Consider the following 17774-nt stretch of genomic DNA (forward strand, 5'->3'; position numbering starts at 1 on the left):
TTGAGAGAGAAAGAGACAAGCATGAGCAGGGGAGGGGTAGAGAGAGAGAGAGAGACACAGAAGCTGAAGCAGGCTCCTGGCTCTGAGCTGTCAGCACAGAGCCCAATGCAGGGCTCAGACCCACCAACTGTGAGCTTATGACCTGAGCCAAAGTCGGACACTCAACCGACTGAGCCACCCAGGCGCCCCTTTAAGAAAGATATTTCTAAGGCTATAGCTGCATAGATAGTGATTCCTCTAATGGATCTGGGCGGAGTAAATTGAAAACCTTCTGGAAAGGGTTCACCATCCTAGATGCCATTAAGAACAGTCATGATTCATGGGAAGAAGTCAAAATGTCAACATTCATGGGAGTTTGGAAGAAATGGATTCCAGCCCTCACAGATGACTTTGAGGGGTTCAAGACTTTAGTGGAGGAAGTAACCACAGGTGTGGTGAAAACAGCAAGAGAACTGGAAGTGGAGCCTGAAGATGGGACTGAAGTGCTGTGATCTCATGATCAAGCTTGAATGGATGAGGAGTTGCTTCTAATGGATGAGCAAAGAAAAGTTTCTTGAGCTGGAATATACTGGTGAAGATGCTGTGAAGATTGTTGAAATGACAACAAAGGATTTAGAGTATCATGTACACTTAGTTGATAAAACAGCGAGACTTGAGAAGATTGACTCCAGTTTTGAAAGAAGTCCTATTGTGGGTCAAATGTTCTCGAGTAGCATTACACGCTACAGAGAAATCGTTCTTGAAAGGAAGAACCAGTTAGTGCGGCAAACTTCATTGTTGTCTTGTTTAAGAAATTGCCACAGCCGCCCAGCCATCAGTGACCACCACCCTGATCAAGTCAGCAGCCATCAGTGTGGAGGCAGGACCATTCACCAGCAAAAAGATTACAACTCACTGAAAGCTTAGATGATGGTTAGCATTATTTTAGCAATAAAGTGCTTTAAAAAAAATTTTTTTTTTAACATTTATTCATTTTTTGAGAGGCAGAGTGAGACACAGTATGAACAGGGGTGGGACAGAGAGAGAGGGAGACACAGAATCTGAAGCAGGCTCCAGGCTCTGAGCTGTCAGCACAGAGCCCGATGTGGGGCTTGAACTCACGAACTGTGAGATCGTGACCTGAGCTGAAGTCGAATGCTTCACTGACTGAGCCACCCAGGCGCCCCAATAAAGTGCTTTTAAATTAAGGTATGAACTTTTTAAAGATCTAATGCTACTGCACACTTAGTAGACTACAGTGTAGTATAAACATAACTTTTATATGCACTGGGAAACCAAAAAATTCATTTTGACCCACTCTATTGTTTTGGTCTGGATCTGAACCTGCAATATCTCTGATGTGTGCCTTTACCTTTCTTCTTACTACTTTATAAGACTTATTCACACATTAATGATATTGCTCCTTTATCTTCTATGATACAAGTTTTTTTCAGTTCATTGTTTTTGTTTATTATGTTTTTAATGCACACTTCAGATTTTATATATAAATGTGTAAGGTCCATCCCATCCTTCCTTTTACCTGGCTTTGCTATGCACCCAGAAAAGCTTTGTCACCCATGTAAAATTGTGAGCAGTTACATATGTTCTGCTAGTACGTGTACTGGTTGATTTTTACTTAAGTCTTTATATGACATATATTTAAGTATATGATAGGTAAGGGGAAGCTTGTACTTTAACTTTTTCTCCATATGTTCTCTACTTGTTGGAAACACTCTTATACTGAATTCTTATATGTACTTTAGGTCTTTTCAGAATTTCCTGTTCTCTTCCACCATGTATCTGCCTGTGACAGGTCCACAGTATTTTAAGTATTGTATCTATTGTAGTTTTTCTATCTGCTAAGACTAATTCCTGGTGATAACTTTTCTTTTTCAAGTTTTCCAAGGCTATTCTCAAATGAGTATTTCTCAATGAACTTAGAATCTTTTTGTCAAGTTCTGCAGAATAGTGTTGGGAATTTTGTGAGCTCATACACCTTACAGGTTGATGAGATAGAATTAATATCTTTATGAGGTTGCTCTTCTCTGCATTTATTCATATATATTACACACACACACACACACGTGTGTGTGTGTGTGTGTGTGTGTGTGTGTGTGTATACATCTTTTTTTTTTCCTCCCCAGGCTTCTCAGTAAAATTTCCTTCATGTAGGTTTTTCACATGTCTTGTTGAGTTTATTTCCAGATTTTTTTTTGGTTGTTGTTGCTATTGAGTGTCCTTCCCCCTTCTATTATATATATTTTTCACCTGTTAAGAGTTGGTGTAGAGAAAAGCAACTGAGCAATTTAAGTTTATTTATTTATATATTTGTAAGTAATCTTTACATCCAATGTGTACTCAGACTCAAGACCCTGAGATCGAGAATTGCACTCTCCTCAGACTGAGCCAGCCAGGTGCCGCTCCATTGCAGATCCTATCCATACATTTTTCAATTTGGTTAAAGTTTTACCAGTCCTTGCTAGTACTAATTTCTGAATAGCTGATATAGAGAATGTTGGTAGTCTATGGGAATGCAAGCTGGTGCAGCCACTCTGGAAAACAGTATGGAGGTTCCTCAAAAACTAAAAATAGAACCACCCTGTGACCCAGCAATTGTACTACGAGGCATTTATCCAAGGGATATAGGTGTGCTGTTTCGAAGGGACACCTTCACCCCCATGTTTATAGCAGCACTATCAACAATAGCCAAAGTATGGAAAGAGCCCAAATGTCCATCGATGGATGAGTGGATAAAGAAGATGTGGTATGTATATACAATGGAGTATTACTCGGCAATCAAAAAGAATGAAATCTTGCCATTTGCAACTACGTGGATGGAACTGGAGGGTATTATGCTAAGTGAAATTAGAGAAAGACAAAAATCATATGACTTTACTCACATGAGGACTTTAAGGGACACAACAGATGAACATAAGGGAAGGGAAACCAAAATAATATAAAAACAGGGAGGGGGACAAAACAGAAGAGACTCATAAATATGGAGAACAAACTGAGGGTTACTGGAGGGGTTGTGGGAGGGGAGATGGGCTAAATGGGGAAGGGGCACTAAGGAATCTACTCCTGAAATCATTGTTGCACTATATGCTAACTAATTTGGATGTAAATTAAAAAAAAAAAAATGTTGGTAGTCTAATTGAAAATACATCCAAAGTTAACAGGTCACTTGTGTACTAAAAAGTCACGAGTACTATTGGTTTATTGCAAGGATGACTGCTTAGATATGTGGCCGGTGATAGACCAGAAAATACTAACAGCTAATGATTTCTACAGCACGTATGTACATCTCTGAGACCCGAGCTCAGTCAAGCCAGTACAGACTTCAGACCTTCAGACTTCTAACAAAAATCCCAGGGGGAAACACGTCTTAACAACAGAGCATAAAATGATTAGGAAGATAATATATAAAAATATATTATTTGTAATTTGTTAGAAACCTTATTGCAAGGAACTTACCTGACTTTTAAAAAATATTAAAACATTTTTTTCATTGTGGTAAAATACAGGTAATGTAAAATTTAACATCTTAAACATTGTTTTTTACAGCTTTATTGAGGTATCGTTTGTATACCATAAGATTTACTCAATTTAAGTGTACAGTTCAATGAATTTTAGTAAATTTATGGAGTTATGCAGCTTTTATCACAGTCTAATTTTAGAACATTTGTTATATCCCCAAAGGAAACTTCTTGCCCATTTGTGGTCATTCCCTGTTCCTATTCCCAGTCCAGACAGCCACCAGTCTGCTTCCTGTCTGTGTAGACTTTCCTTTTCCAGAAATTTCTCAGAACTCCTTTAGCCTCAGTTTCTTTGTCCAAAAAATGGGTTTCCCGATGATCCTTACTTCATTTTATCATTGTGTGGATTAAGTGAGATAATCCAGTATCGGTCCAGTGTCTGGTATTCAGTAAGCACTCAGTGAGTATTAGCTATCATTATTATTTTACCTAGCTATCTGCAATCCTTAGGGATTAAACCTGCCATGTTTTCTTAGATCTAAAATATTAAATCAGATTTACTCAACTGCCTTTTTTTTTTAACTGAACTTTAAACTACTTTTATTTATTTTTTAAATTTACATCCAAGTTAGTTAGCATATGATTTCAGGAGCAGATTCTTTAATGCCTCTTACCCATTTAGCCCATCCCCCCTCCCACAACCCCTCCAGCAACCCTCTGTTTGTTCTCCATATTTAAGAGTCTTATGTTTTTGTCCTCCTTCCTGTTTTTATATTATTTTTGCTTCCCTTCCCTTATGTTCATCTGTTTTGTATCATAAAGTCCTCATATGAGTGAAGTCATATGATATTTGTCTTTCTCTGACTAATTTCATTTAGCGTAATACTCTCTAGTCCATCCATGTAGTTGCGAATGGCAAGATTTCATTCTTTCTGATTGTCAAGTAATACTCCATTGTATATATATACACCACATCTTCTTTATCCATTGATGGACATTTGGCTCTTTCCATACTTTGGCTATTGTTGATAGTGCTGCTGTAAACATGGGGGTGCATGTGTCCTTTCAAAACAGCACACCTGTATCCGTTGGATAAATACCTAGTGCAATTGCTGGGCCATAGGGTAGTTCTATTTTTAATTTTTTGAGGAACTTCCATACTATGTTCCAGGGTGGCTGCACCAGTTTGCATTCCCATCAACAGTGCAAAAGAGATCCTCTTTCTCTGCATCCTCGCCAACATCTGTTGTTGCCTGAGTTGTTAATGTTAGCCATTTTGATACGCGTGAGGTGGTATCTCATTGTGGTTTTGATTTGTATTTCCCTGATGATGAGTGATGTTGAGCATCTTTTCATGTGTCAGTTGGCCATCTGGATGTCTTCTTTAGAGAAGTGTCTATTCATGTGTTTTGCCCATTTCTTCACTGAATTATTTGTTACTTAGATGTTGAGTTTGATAAGTTCTTTACAGATTTTGGATACTAACCCTTTAGTTCATATGTTGTTTGCAAATATCTTTTCCCATTCCGTCAGGTGCCTTTTACTTTTGCTGATTGTTTCCTTTGCTGTGCAGAAGCTTTTTATTTTGATGAGTCCCACATCTTAAGCATTTTTTGTGTGTGCATCGTAACCATTTTTAAGTGTATAGCGTTGTTAAGTACGTTTACATTATCATGCAACCAGAACTCTTTTCATCTTGTAAAACTGACACCTTGCACCCATTAAACAACAAATCCCCATTTCTGCTTCCCACACCCTGGTAACTACTGTTCCACTTTCTGTCTCTGTGAATTTGACTACTTTACTACTTGACATAAGTGGACTTACATAGTATTAATCTTTTTTTTTATTTTTATTTTTATTTTTTTTTATTTTTTTATTTTTTTATTTTTTCTAAAATTTTTTCTTTCCAACGTTTATTTATTTTTGGGACAGAGAGAGACAGAGCATGAACGGGGGAGGGGCAGAGAGAGAGGGAGACACAGAATCGGAAACAGGCTCCAGGCTCCGAGCCATCAGCCCAGAGCCCGACGCGGGGCTCGAACTCCCGGACCGTGAGATCGTGACCTGGCTGAAGTCGGACGCTTAACCGACTGCGCCACCCAGGCGCCCCAGTATTAATCTTTTTATAACTGGCTTATTTCACTTGGCAAAATATCCTCAAGGTTCCTCTGTGTTTTAGTATGTTTCAGAATTTCCTTTTTTCAGGCTGAGTAATGTTTCATTGTATGTACATACCACATTTTGTTTATTCATTTATCCATTGATGGACACATGGGTTGCCTCCACCTTTAGCCTATTGTGAATAATGCCACCGTGGGTGTGAATGGGTTGTATGTGTAATGCTCATGTACAAATATCTGTTTGAGCCCCTGCCTTCAATTCTTTGAGTATATATCCAGAAATGGAATTGCTGGTTCATATGGTAATTCTATTTGTAATTTTTAGAGGAACCTCCATACTGTTTTCCACGGCAGCTGCACCTTTATATTTCCACCAACAGTGTACAAGGGTTCCAGTTTCTCCACATCCTTGCCAGAATGCATTATTTTCCATCTTTTTTATAGTAGTCATCTTGAGGAATGTGAGATGGTATCTCATTGTAGTTTTGATTTTGCATTTCCCTAATGATCAGTGTTGTTTAGTATCTTTTCATGTATTGTGTATCTGCTTTGGAGAAATGTCTATTCAGGTCCTTTGCCCATTTTTGAACAGAGTTTCTGTTGTTATGTTGTAGTTCTTTATATGTTCTGGGTATTAACTCCTTATCAGATACATGACTTGCCAATATTTTCTCCTATTCCATGGGTTGCCTTTTCACTGTTGATTGTGTCCTTTGATAGTCAGAAGTTTTACATTTTGATGTAGTCCTGTTTATCTGTTTTTTCTTTTGTTTCCTGTGCTTTTGGAGTTCTACTCAAGAAATCATTGCCAGATCCAATGTCACAAAGATGTCTTTCCTTTGTTTCTTCTCCTTTGTTTCTTCTAAGAGTTTTATAGCTTCAGCTCTTAAATTTAGGTCTTCGATCCATTTTGAGTTTATTTTTGTAAATGGTATAAGGTAAGGGTCCAACTTCATTCTTTTGCATGTGGATTATAGTTTTCCCAGCACCGTTTGCTCAAAAGGCTGTCCCCCGTTGAATGGTCTTGGCACCCTTGTCAAAAATCATGTGACCCCATGTATTAGTTTACTATGGCTGCCATAATAAAGTACCACAGACTGTGGCTTAAATAACAGAAATTTAGTTTCTCACAGTTTTAGATGCTGGAAGTCTGAGATCAAGGTGTTGATAGGGTTGATTTCTTCTGAGGCCTCTCTCTTGAGCTTGTGGATGGCCATTTTCTCGCTGTATCTTCACATAGTTGTCCTTCTGTGCATGTCTGTGTCCTAATCTCTTCCTATAAGGACAACAGTCCTATTGGACTAGTGCCCATTTGTATAATTTCAGTTTACTTTACCTCTTTTAAGGCTTTATCTCTAAATACAGTCACATTCTGAGATAATGAGGGGGGTAGGACTTCAACATATCAATTGGGGGCAGTACAGTTCAGCTCATAACATCATATATGCAAGGGTTTATTTCTGGGTTCTTTCCTCTCTTTCATTGGTGTATATGTCTCTTTATGCCAGTATCACATTGTTTCAATTATTGTAGCTTTGTAATAAGTTTTGAAATTAGCAGTTGTGAGGGGCCCCCCTGGGGTGACTCTCAGTTGGTTGATTGTCCGACTTTGGCTCAGGTTCTGATGTCATGGTTTATGAGTTCAAGCCCCGCCTCTGGCTCTCTGCTGTCAGCCTGGAAGCCCACTTCAGATCTTCTGTCCCCCTTTCTCTTTGCCCCTCCCCCACTGGTGCGCCCGCACACACAATGTAATAAAACATTAAAAAAAAATTTTTTTTAAATTAATTGTGAAATCTTTAGCTTTGTTCTTCTTTTTCAAGATTGTTTTGGCTCTTTGGAGTCCCTTGAGATTCCATATGAATTTTAGAATGGATTTTTCTCTTTCTGCAAAAAATACCATTGGGATTCTGATAAGGATTTCACTGAATCCCTAAAGATCAAAAATCCAAAAAAGTAGATCATTTTGGGGGAGGTTTGCCACCTTAGTATTAAATTTTGTTAATACATGAATATGGATATCTATCCATTTATTTATGTCTTTAATTTTAAAGTTTTTGGCAAAATTTTGTAGTCTTTTGCATTCTTGGTTAAGTTTACTTCTGTGTAATTCTTTTTGATGCTATCGTAAATGGAATTTTTTTTTTAATTTCTCATTTTCTAATCGTCCATTGTGATTATATACAAACAAATGAATTTTGTGTACTGATTTTTTTATTCTGCAATTTTGCTGAATTTATTTCTAACAGGCTTTTTATGAACTCTTTAGGGCTTTCTATATATAAAATCATGTCTGTATACAGAGATAATTTTTGCTTCCTCCTTTTTAATTTAGATGCCTGTTATTTCTTTTTCTTGCCTGATTGCTCTGGCAATCCAGTATGATGTTAAATAGAAGTTGTACAAGTGGGAAGCCTGTCTTATTCCTAGTCATAGAGGAAGAGCTTTCAGGCTTTTACCAGTTTGATATGATGTTAGTTAAGAGTTTTTCACATATGGCCTTTATTATGTTGAAATAGAGGAACTTAACTGACTTTTGTAGAAGGTGACACTGTTCTTAGGAAATTTGTCCAAAAGGTGAAATATCTCGCTACTCTGTTTCAAAGAAGTTAAAAACAACTTTTCCTATCTGAATAACAAAAAGTTGAAATAAAAATTTTACTTACAATTTCAAAGTGTAGGAGATTGTATCTTTCTCCCAAAGCAGGGATAATTGTTTGTTTGTTTGTTTGTTTTTTCTTGTTTTATTTTAGAGAGAGAGCACATGAGCATGTGCCAGTAGGAGGGTGCAGAGAGAAAGAGAATCTCACTCAGGCCCCACAGCCAGTGTGGAGCCAAATGTGCTACTTGATCCCATGACCCTGGGATCATGACCTGAGCCAAAATAAAGTCAGACGCTCAACTGACTAAGCCACCCTGGTGCCCCAATTGCTATGTTTATATATACTAAAGAGGTCAACTACTGTGTATAAATTGAATTTTTTCCTTTTTTTGAAATATATTAGTCTCTTATGTAGAAAACAAAAAGTGGAGTCACATCTTTGTTAAAATAATTTTAGCTTTTATAATTGCCCACGTATGTACATTTACTGTGATCTTTATTTCTTCATGTGGCTTCAGGTTACTTTCAAGTGTCCTTTTGTTTTAGCAGTTCTTGCCGGGTAGATCCGGTGGTAGTGAATTTGTTCAGCTTTTGTTTATCTGGGAATGTCCTAATGCCTCCTCAGTTTTGAAGGACAGTTTTGCTGGATATAGGATTTTTGTTTGCAGGGTTTTTTTCTTTTTCTTTTTCTTTTTTTAAAGTAGGGCTCCATGTCCAGTGTGGAGCCCAGTGCAGGGCTTGAACTTAGATCAAGACCTGAGCTGAGGTCGAGTTGGATGCTTAACTGACTGAGCCACTCAGGCGTCTTAGCAGGCGTTTTTCTTTCAGTTCTTTGAATGTATGGATCTACTGCCTCTGGTCTCCAGAGTTCCTGGCGAGAGATCTGAGAATCTCTTTGAGGATCCCCTGTATGTGATGAGTCGCTTCTCTCTCGCTGCTTTCCAGATTCTCCGTGTCTTTGGCTTTTGACAGTTGACTACAGCGTCTTGTGTGGGTCTTTTGAGTTCATCCTACTTTTTTTTTAAGTTTCATGTCTTTCACCTAAGGAGTTTTAGGCCATTATTTCTTCAAATGTTTTCTCTGTCCCTTTCTTTCTTCTTTTTCTGGGATTTCTACAGTGCTTTTGTTGGTCTGCTTGAAGATGTCTTCACAGGTCCCTTAGACTGTGTTCACTTTTATTCAGTATTTTTTCTTTCTGTTCCTTAGACTTGGTAATTTCAGTTGTCCTATTGTCAAGTCCACTGATTCTTTTGTCTGCCTGTGCAAATCTGCTTTTCAGTCTAGTGGTGAATTTTTCAGTGTATAATACTTTTCAGCTTCAGATTTTTTTTTTTTTTTTTTTTTGGTTTCTTTTTACATTTTCTCTTTGTTGATGTTTGCGTCTTTCCTTACATTGTTTTCTTGGCCTTCTCTACATCTTCCTTTAGTTCTTTGAGCATCTTCTTTTTAAAATTTATTTCTATTTTTATTAATGTTTATTTTTGAGAGAGTAAGCACACAAACTGGAGAGGGACAGAGAGAGAGAGAGAGAGAGAGAGGGAGACAGAGGATCTGAAGCAGGCTGTGTGCTTTCAGCACAGAGCTCAGTGTGGGGCCCAAACTCACAAAGCATGAAATCATGATCTGAGCTGAAGTCGAATGCTTAACCAGCTGAGCCACCCAGGTGCCCCAGTTCTTTGAGCATCTTTAAGATAGTTGTTTTAAAGTATTTGTCTAGTACATCTACCACCAAGTCTTCTTCAGGAGCAATTTTTTTTTGTTTTTTAAGTTAATGTATTTTGAGAAAGTGCAAGCAGGGGAGGGGCAGAGAAAGAGGGAGAATCTCAAGCAGGCTCCGTGCTGTCAGTACAGAGCCCCGATGGGGGGCTCAAACTCATGAAGCAGTGAGATCATGAGTTGAAATCAAGAATTGGACACTCAACCAACTGAGCCATCCGGGTGCCCCTTCAGGGACAATTTCTGTTTTTTTGTTTTGTTTTTCCATTTGAGTGGGCCACACTTTGCTGTTTTTTTGTATGCCTTGTGCTTTTTTGTTGAAAACTGGACATTTGAATCTAATGATGCGGTGACTCTGGAAATCAGAATCTCTCCCTTCCTCGGGGTTTGCTGGGCTTTTTGTTTTTTTTGTTGTTGTTGTAGCCTGTGTGTCAAGAATTAGCTGAGGTTTAGGGGTGCCTGGGTGGCTCAGTCACTTAAGCATTCACCTTCAGCTCATGACCTCATGACCTCATGGTTCATGAGTTCAGGTTCTGCGTTAGGCTCTGTGCTGACAGCTCAGATCCTGGAGCCTGCTTCAGATTCTGTGTCTCCCTCTCTGTCTGCAAACCTCCTCCCACCCCCTCCACCCTGGTTTGCGTGCGTGCGCTCTCTCTCTCTCTCTCTCTCTCTCTCTCTCTCTCAAAAATAAATATCAAAAAGAAAAAAAGAAAAAGAATTAGCTGAGGTTTCTGAACTTAAGGTCTTCTCAAGTCTTCTAAGCCTGTGCCTTTCCCTGGATGTGCCTGGTGACTTTCTCATTTCCCCTGTGTATATGGTTGCTTTTGAATGTCAGTCTGGCTCCCACATGTCAGTCTGGCTCACAGAAGGGAAAAAAGACAAATGGAGGGGTGAGTGGAAGGAGAAGTACTGTTGCTTTATTTATTAAAAATGTTTGTTTATTTTGAGAGAGAGTGTGAGCAGGGGAGGGGCAGAGGGAGAGAGAGAATCCCAAACAGGCTCTGCACTGCTAGCATAGAGCCGACATGGGGCTCAGACTCACAGACCGTGAGATCACGACCTGAGCCAAAATCAAGAGTTGGGCACTCAACTGACTGAGCCACCCAGGTCCCCCAGCACTGGAGCTTTAAATCCCCTTTGAAGTCACTTCCACCTGAGGGAAGGTGCAGCAGTGGAGGGAGGTGTTTGTCCACCTTCCCCTTTGCTCCTCTGAGATCGGAAGCAGCAGTCCGTGATCAGAGCACAGATCCCCCGTATCTGGAGGACAGAGTCCTTGCTGCCTACTCTGGCTCCCACAGACTGTGCAGGCTGCTCCAGAAACACTTGCAGGGCTGGGGGCTGGGTAGCTGCTACTGTGCCAAGAGCTAAAATTCACCAAAATTTACCACCTAAGCCTTCCTCTGTGAGCTACAAGCCTTCAGTAGACTCCAGAGCTCCAAAATAGTCACCTCAGACAGATTCCACCAGTGCCATTGTTGTCTTGGTGGGCACAGGTTTCTGCTGCTTCCTGCTCTTCCACTTCCCAGAATATTCCTCATAAATTTTTTTAAAAAGGTTTTACTTGGACAGTTTGCAAACTAGTGAGAGAATCTTAACCCCCAGGACTGCCACCATTGTGTGCACGTGCCACGCCCTGGGAGCAGCACTCCTCCTGGTCTCCAAAACCTCTTCTGCGGCACATTCTTTCAGGTGTGGGGCAGGCGGCCTGCACAGAGCAGTGGGCTGGAGAGCACCGGCCCAGGACCCAAGGCTCTTCCCAGGCCCTGGGAGGACAGAGACTAGGATAGCTACTTCCTCTAGCCGGGACTTGATTTTTTTTATCCAGAAAGTGTGAGAATTGGACTGGATTCGTGTTTCTTCAGCAAACAAACTTTTGTGTATAATCCAGACCAAAAAACCTCCCAAGTTCAGCAGTACATGAAGTGAAAATAAGGGTTTAAATTAGGAGGGGAGGGTGGGTGAGGGGTACTGAGGAGGGCACCTTTTGGGATGAGCACTGGATGTTGTATGGAAATGAATTTGACGGGGCGCCTGGGTGGCGCAGTCGGTTAAGCGTCCGACTTCAGCCAGGTCACGATCTCGCGGTCCGGGAGTTCGAGCCCCGCGTCAGGCTCTGGGCTGATGGCTCAGAGCCTGGAGCCTGTTTCCGATTCTGTGTCTCCCTCTCTCTCTGTCCCTCCCCCGTTCATGCTCTGTCTCTCTCTGTCCCAAAAATAAATAAACGTTGGAAATGAATTTGACAATAAATTCCATGTTAAAAAAATTTTTTTAAATAACTAAATTATTACAGCAATTTTTTAACACTGGTCTAGTGAATTACAGAAAATGTGTCAAAGCAGAGAGACATGCAAAGCAGAGTCAGCATAAGTGAAGTTAAGCTTTTACCATGACTCTGTGATTTGTAGTTCAAATGGAGGGTGGATATAAGTTGGGAAGCTATGGGCAACCCTCTTTGTGCGATCTGGCCCCAGTTTCCTCACCTGAAAAGCAGGGGCTGGAAGAGTCGTCCTCTAAGAAGACCTTCCAGTTGTAACTCCAAAATTCTCAGTTCTGTGACTATAGGGCATAAAGCTGGCAGGCGTGGTGAGGGGCTCATGAGGGTGGTGGGAGTGCTGCGGCTTCAGAGCTTCCTTTCTGACTCCTGTTCTGCTTGGCTCCTCCATGTGTAGGCGACAGAGAACATGGCAGGTGGGACACGGAGGGCCGCGTTTCTTGGCTGGATTAAAAGTGCCAGTGGAGTTGTGTGGCTTGGAGGGAGGGTTGCTTCCATTGTCTCCCAAAGATGGTGTTAGGAAGTACAAAGACAAATCTTCTCTATTTTAACCTTTTTATATGTGCTTTATCGAGTATTTTAAAAAATGTGTAGCTAGCACATCAGATTTGTTGTTTCAAAGAGGTGGCTGCTTAAGATGTGGCTCCCGCTTTGAAAAATGGCGTCAGCCTGAAGGGAAAGGTTAAGTCCCCATGGTATTTGATGACAGCAGAGGTTCTGATGGGGAGGGGGTGGTGACTAGATTCCAGACGCCCTGGCCTGAGGGACCGGTCACACCTTACCAGCATGGCCGTGAGCCTTCGCCTTGCTCTGCACCCTCCGGAGGCTGCTCCACAAGGGAGCTTACATTCCTGCTCCGAGAGGACGACGGGGCCCGGGGGAGAGCTGCTGAGTGGGACGGGCCCCAGCTCTCCCTTCTGAGGCAGGGGCCTTGGAGCCCAGCTCCACAGGGTGGTGTCTTGGAGGGTTTCTTCTAGCAGGTGGTGCTGGCTAGCTGTCCCCTGGAGTCCGGGGGTGGGGGGTGCTGGTTCACCCAGCTGGGGGGCGAGGGCGTGCACAGTGCCTCCGGCCCAGCCCTTTTTTGTGTTGGGCACTTGCTTCTTGGAGAGTATGTTGTCTACTCTTCTCTTTGAGCACAGGTTTTGTCTGCTTTGTTTTGTTTCCCCAAAATGGGAAAAGTTTTGTTTTTTATAAAGAGTAAAAGTATTCAATATAAAAAATAGAGTATTAAATACATATCCCTATGTATATAGAGAATAGGATAAATTACTTAGACCCAGTGGTAATCACGTAACATTTTGGTGTATAACCTTCTAGAATCTTTTGTCTTTGTGTATATACCTAGTTGGCTCTCAGTATCTATGTAATTTTACATAAATGAAATCATACTGCTCATCTGTTACTTTTTTTTTCCCCCAACGATAAATATGTCATAAACATCTAAACATAATAGAGACTCTTGTCTTCAGCCTTTGTGGCTGTAGAGTATTCTCTTTTGTGGGTAGGCTTGACATAATTTAAACAGTCCTCTTTAATGGAAATTTTGGTGGCATCCAGTATTTGGCCCTGTTAATAATACTGTGATAAATACCCTGTGTGTTCATCCAAGCATTTGCTTTACTGGGTATCTTTTACTGTAGGTTTTAGATACAGAACTGTGGGTCAGCATTAAGTACTTTAATGTTTTTTTCCTAGTATTTATTTTTTTTGAGAGCAGCGGGGAGGGGCAGAGAGAGGCTAGGGGTGGCGGGGCACAGAGGATCTGAAGCAGGGTCCGAGCTGACAGCAGACAGCCTGATGTGGGGCTGGAACTCACAAACCCTGGGATCATGACCCGAGTTGAAGTCAGATGCTTAACTGAGCCACCCAGACACATCGTACATTAACGTTTTTAATGTATGTTTTAAAATTGCCTTCCAGAAAGGTGGGACTGAGCCAGCCAGCCAGCCCTGGCTGGTGGGATGGGTGTTGAACAACTACAGGTATAGCTGTGGGCTTTCTTTGCATCCCTTGGAGTGTGCAGTCTCCTAGCTCAGATGTATGTTTCTTGGGCATCTGTGGGCAGACAGACCTGCCTGTACTCTACCCCAAATGATGGCAGGCCTGCTTCTCCCATCTGCCCCCCAGAATGCGGTCCGTGTCCCACGGGACTTTGAGGGCTGCAGTGTCCTCCGCAAGTACCTAGGCCAGCTCCACTACCTGCAGAGTCGGGTCCCCATGGGCTCGGGCCAAGAGGCCGCTGTTCCTGTCACCTGGTAAGAGCTGGCAGGCAGGGCTGGGGGGAGCCTGGAGGGTGCCTGGGCAGCCCAGGGTGTTTGGATGGTGGGGGTGTCCCTTCCCTTTACTCTCCTCCCCGCCCCCTTCCTTGCTGCCGAGGATGGGGAGTGGCTTGGTGTGGTCTCCCCAGGCCTCCCTCTGACCTGCAGTGGGGTAGCTGGTCCCATCACCTGGCCTCAAGGTCCCGGCCAGCTCCTTCCCTTAAGATGATGGGGGTGGCCTGTCTGCAGGACCGAGATCTTCTCTGGCAAGTCTGTGGCCCATGAGGACATCAAGTATGAGCAGGCCTGCATTCTCTACAACCTCGGTGAGCTGCCTAACCCCTTCTCCATGTCCCTACCTCCCAGGCCCGCCAACCCAGGATCTCAGCTCAGCAGAAAGTCACAAAGGCAGTGTGTTCATGGACAGAAGGTCCCCGGATTCTGACCCCTTCACTGCCTCCCCCATATCTCTGCCAGCACCTCTTTTCTGGGCCGCGGGCAGCCACCTGCTGGGGAGAAGCTCCATTGGGCTGGCTGCCACATGGTATTGCTGCTGTGTGCTCTGGCCAGGAGTAGCGACCTGTCTTCATAGACTGGACAGCACTGCCTTGGCTTCTGGTTGGTCTCAGCTAGCCCTGATGACTTGGCCTTAGTGTGGCTCAGGGGAGGCGCCTGGGGAGCCCCAGAGTCCTGTGTAGGCACCCCTGGGGCTTCAAGACTGGACCTGTAGGCTAGGGGCTATGGATGGGAGCTCCTCCTTCCAACACCCACACCTCTGCCTGGTGTAGAGCAGCAGACTGAGGGGCTAGGCTGGACTTCTGAGTGTGTCCTTGGGCCAGCAGCCCCAGTTTTCAGATCCCTGTTTTCCTGACTGTGAGTGACAACACTGCCCCCTCTGCCTTACACTTGACAAAGGTGTGGGCAGCCTGGGAAGCAGCCCCGGGCCAGCCCTGACACCATGTTCTCTGACTCCCCAGGGGCACTGCACTCCATGTTGGGGGCCATGGACAAGCGGGTGTCTGAGGAGGTGAGGAGGGGAGGGGCAGTGGGTGGGACAGAGGACATAACCCAGGAGGGGTGCTGAGTGTCCTTCACCTCCAGAGTTTGCGTCCTGTCCTGTGGGAGTGGACACGGGCAGCTATCTGGCTCTGCCTCTGGCCATCCTCCGCCTCTTCCCCTCCCAGGGCATGAAGGTCTCCTGCACTCACTTCCAGTGCGCGGCAGGCGCCTTTGCCTACCTGCGTGAGCACTTCCCTCATGCCTACAGCGTTGACATGAGCCGCCAGATCCTCACTCTCAATGTCAATCTCATGCTGGTGAGGAGGTGCCCTTGTTGGGGCCCGGTTGAATCCGGGGATGGGGACGGCTGGTGCCGGCTCCTAGACCAGGCCCTGTGCAGATGGCAGTGGGGCCTTGGCTTTGAGCTTTTGAGCCCCGGTGGATCAGAGCAGGGCAGCGCTTCTTGGAGTAGGGGAGGTTGGAGGAGCGAGGACAGGGGAGGGGAATCCCTCTGTGGTCCCCCTGATGGGAAGGGTAAGATCTCCGGGTAAACAAGCGAACGCACCTGCATTTGTTGGTCCAGGGCCAGGCTCAGGAGTGCCTTCTGGAGAAGTCAATGTTGGACAACAGGAAGAGCTTTCTGGTGGCCCGCATCAGTGCACAGGTAGGGACGGGGGTGGGTGGTGGCCCTCAAGGGACTGAGAGCAGGCCTTTAGTTCACTCCTGACCCCCACTCACGGCCCCATCCTGGCTCCCAGGTGGTGGATTACTACAAGGAGGCATGCCGGGCCTTGGAGAACCCTGACACCGCCTCGCTGCTGGGCCGGATCCAGAAGGACTGGAAGAAGCTCGTACAGATGAAGATCTACTACTTTGCAGCTGTGGCTCATGTGCGAGCACTGTGACCACTGGGCGGGGGGGGGGGGGAATGGGCCGGGGGTGGGGCTGCCACAGCTGGGAAGTAAGTGGTGGCGTCTCTTCTCTCTCGCCAGCTGCACATGGGGAAGCAGGCTGAGGAGCAGCAGAAGTTCGGGGAGCGGGTGAGTGAGCCACGGCAGGGGGTTAGGACTAAGTGCAGCCTAGGGGGTGCTAGAGGGGAAACTTCCCTTACGGAGTAGGAGAGGTTGTCCTGGCCGTCCCTCACGCCCACATCCTTGGCCACCGCTGGCTGTAGGCCTGGTGTTTCTTTTATGTTGTCCCATCTGTTTTCACCCTGATCCCAAGAGGCCTGAGGAGGTGGGGCAGGGGGTGACACTAAGCTGTTGGCTTGGCTGGTGCCTGGCTGCTTCCTCAGCTTCTGGTCTTCTAATGGGTCACCCGATGGCCAGGCAGGGCTTAATGGGGTGGCAGGAGGAGGGAAGGATGGACCGGGCTCTGCCTGCTGCCCCGTACAGGTCGCATACTTCCAGAGTGCCCTGGACAAGCTTAATGAAGCCATCAAGTTAGCCAAGGTAAAGCTGAGGAAGAGCATGGCTGCCCCTCAGAGCCCTGAGAGTACATGGTGGGGCTGAGGGTTGTCCTGACGCCGGCTTGACTTGGTGCTGAGTGTCCTCCCCACTCCCCGCCCCCCCACCTTCCCTGTCCTACAGGGCCAGCCTGACACTGTGCAAGATGCACTTCGCTTCACTATGGATGTCATTGGGGGAAAGTGAGTCTGTGGGGCTGGTGGTGGCCCTGGTTCCTATTTGTTGGGAAGGGTCTTGGCCCTTTGCCTGCATCATGTACCTGAGAATAGTGGGCCCCCTGGGAGGCTAGGTCCTGGATCCCTGCTGATTGCTGGACTCCCCACTTCCCCTTCTGACCCCAGGTACAATTCTGCCAAAAAGGACAATGACTTCATCTACCACGAGGCTGTCCCAGTACTGGACACCCTGCAGCCCGTGAAAGGTCTGGAGCTGAGCCGAGGCTGAGGCTTGGGGTAGGGGGTGAAGACGGGAGGACAGAACAGAGGCAGACTCCGCTCGTGTGGACTTGGTCTCCAGTTGTTCCTCTCCCTCCCAGGTGCCCCCTTGGTAAAGCCCTTACCAGTGAACCCCACAGACCCGGCCGTCACGGGCCCTGACATCTTTGCCAAACTGGTACCCATGGCTGCCCACGAAGCGTCGTCACTGTACAGGTGGGCGGGAGGGGCCGGCCCCGTTCTTAGCAACACGTGGGGTTGGGATGTCTCAGGACATAGGTTTCCAACAACTGCTCTGTCACTTCTGTAGTGAGGAGAAGGCCAAGCTGCTTCGGGAGATGATGGCCAAGATTGAGGACAAGAATGAAGTCCTGGAGTGAGTGTGGGGTTGGACGTGACACAGCAGATGTCTGTGGGGTCCCCAGTGCTGCCTGCAGCAGGGAAAGGAATAA

At 44.8% G+C, this 17774-nt stretch overlaps 1 protein-coding gene across 2 annotated transcripts in view; it reads left to right on the plus strand.

Moving 5' to 3' along the window:
- Positions 1–17774, plus strand: part of PTPN23 (protein tyrosine phosphatase non-receptor type 23) — a 35290-nt gene that overhangs the window by 12146 nt on the left and 5370 nt on the right. For both annotated transcript variants that reach the window (XM_047839386.1, XM_047839395.1), the window contains 12 exons: positions 14293–14420; positions 14673–14749; positions 15401–15450; positions 15608–15739; positions 16006–16086; positions 16181–16312; positions 16415–16462; positions 16817–16873; positions 17012–17070; positions 17230–17309; positions 17424–17538; positions 17633–17698. In XM_047839386.1, coding sequence (XP_047695342.1) covers positions 14293–14420; positions 14673–14749; positions 15401–15450; positions 15608–15739; positions 16006–16086; positions 16181–16312; positions 16415–16462; positions 16817–16873; positions 17012–17070; positions 17230–17309; positions 17424–17538; positions 17633–17698 — 1025 coding nt within the window. The remainder of the gene's footprint in view (positions 1–14292; positions 14421–14672; positions 14750–15400; positions 15451–15607; positions 15740–16005; positions 16087–16180; positions 16313–16414; positions 16463–16816; positions 16874–17011; positions 17071–17229; positions 17310–17423; positions 17539–17632; positions 17699–17774) is intronic.

This window comes from Prionailurus viverrinus, chromosome A2 (assembly GCF_022837055.1).
Source record: "Prionailurus viverrinus isolate Anna chromosome A2, UM_Priviv_1.0, whole genome shotgun sequence".
NCBI classification, from domain to species: domain Eukaryota; kingdom Metazoa; phylum Chordata; class Mammalia; order Carnivora; family Felidae; genus Prionailurus; species Prionailurus viverrinus.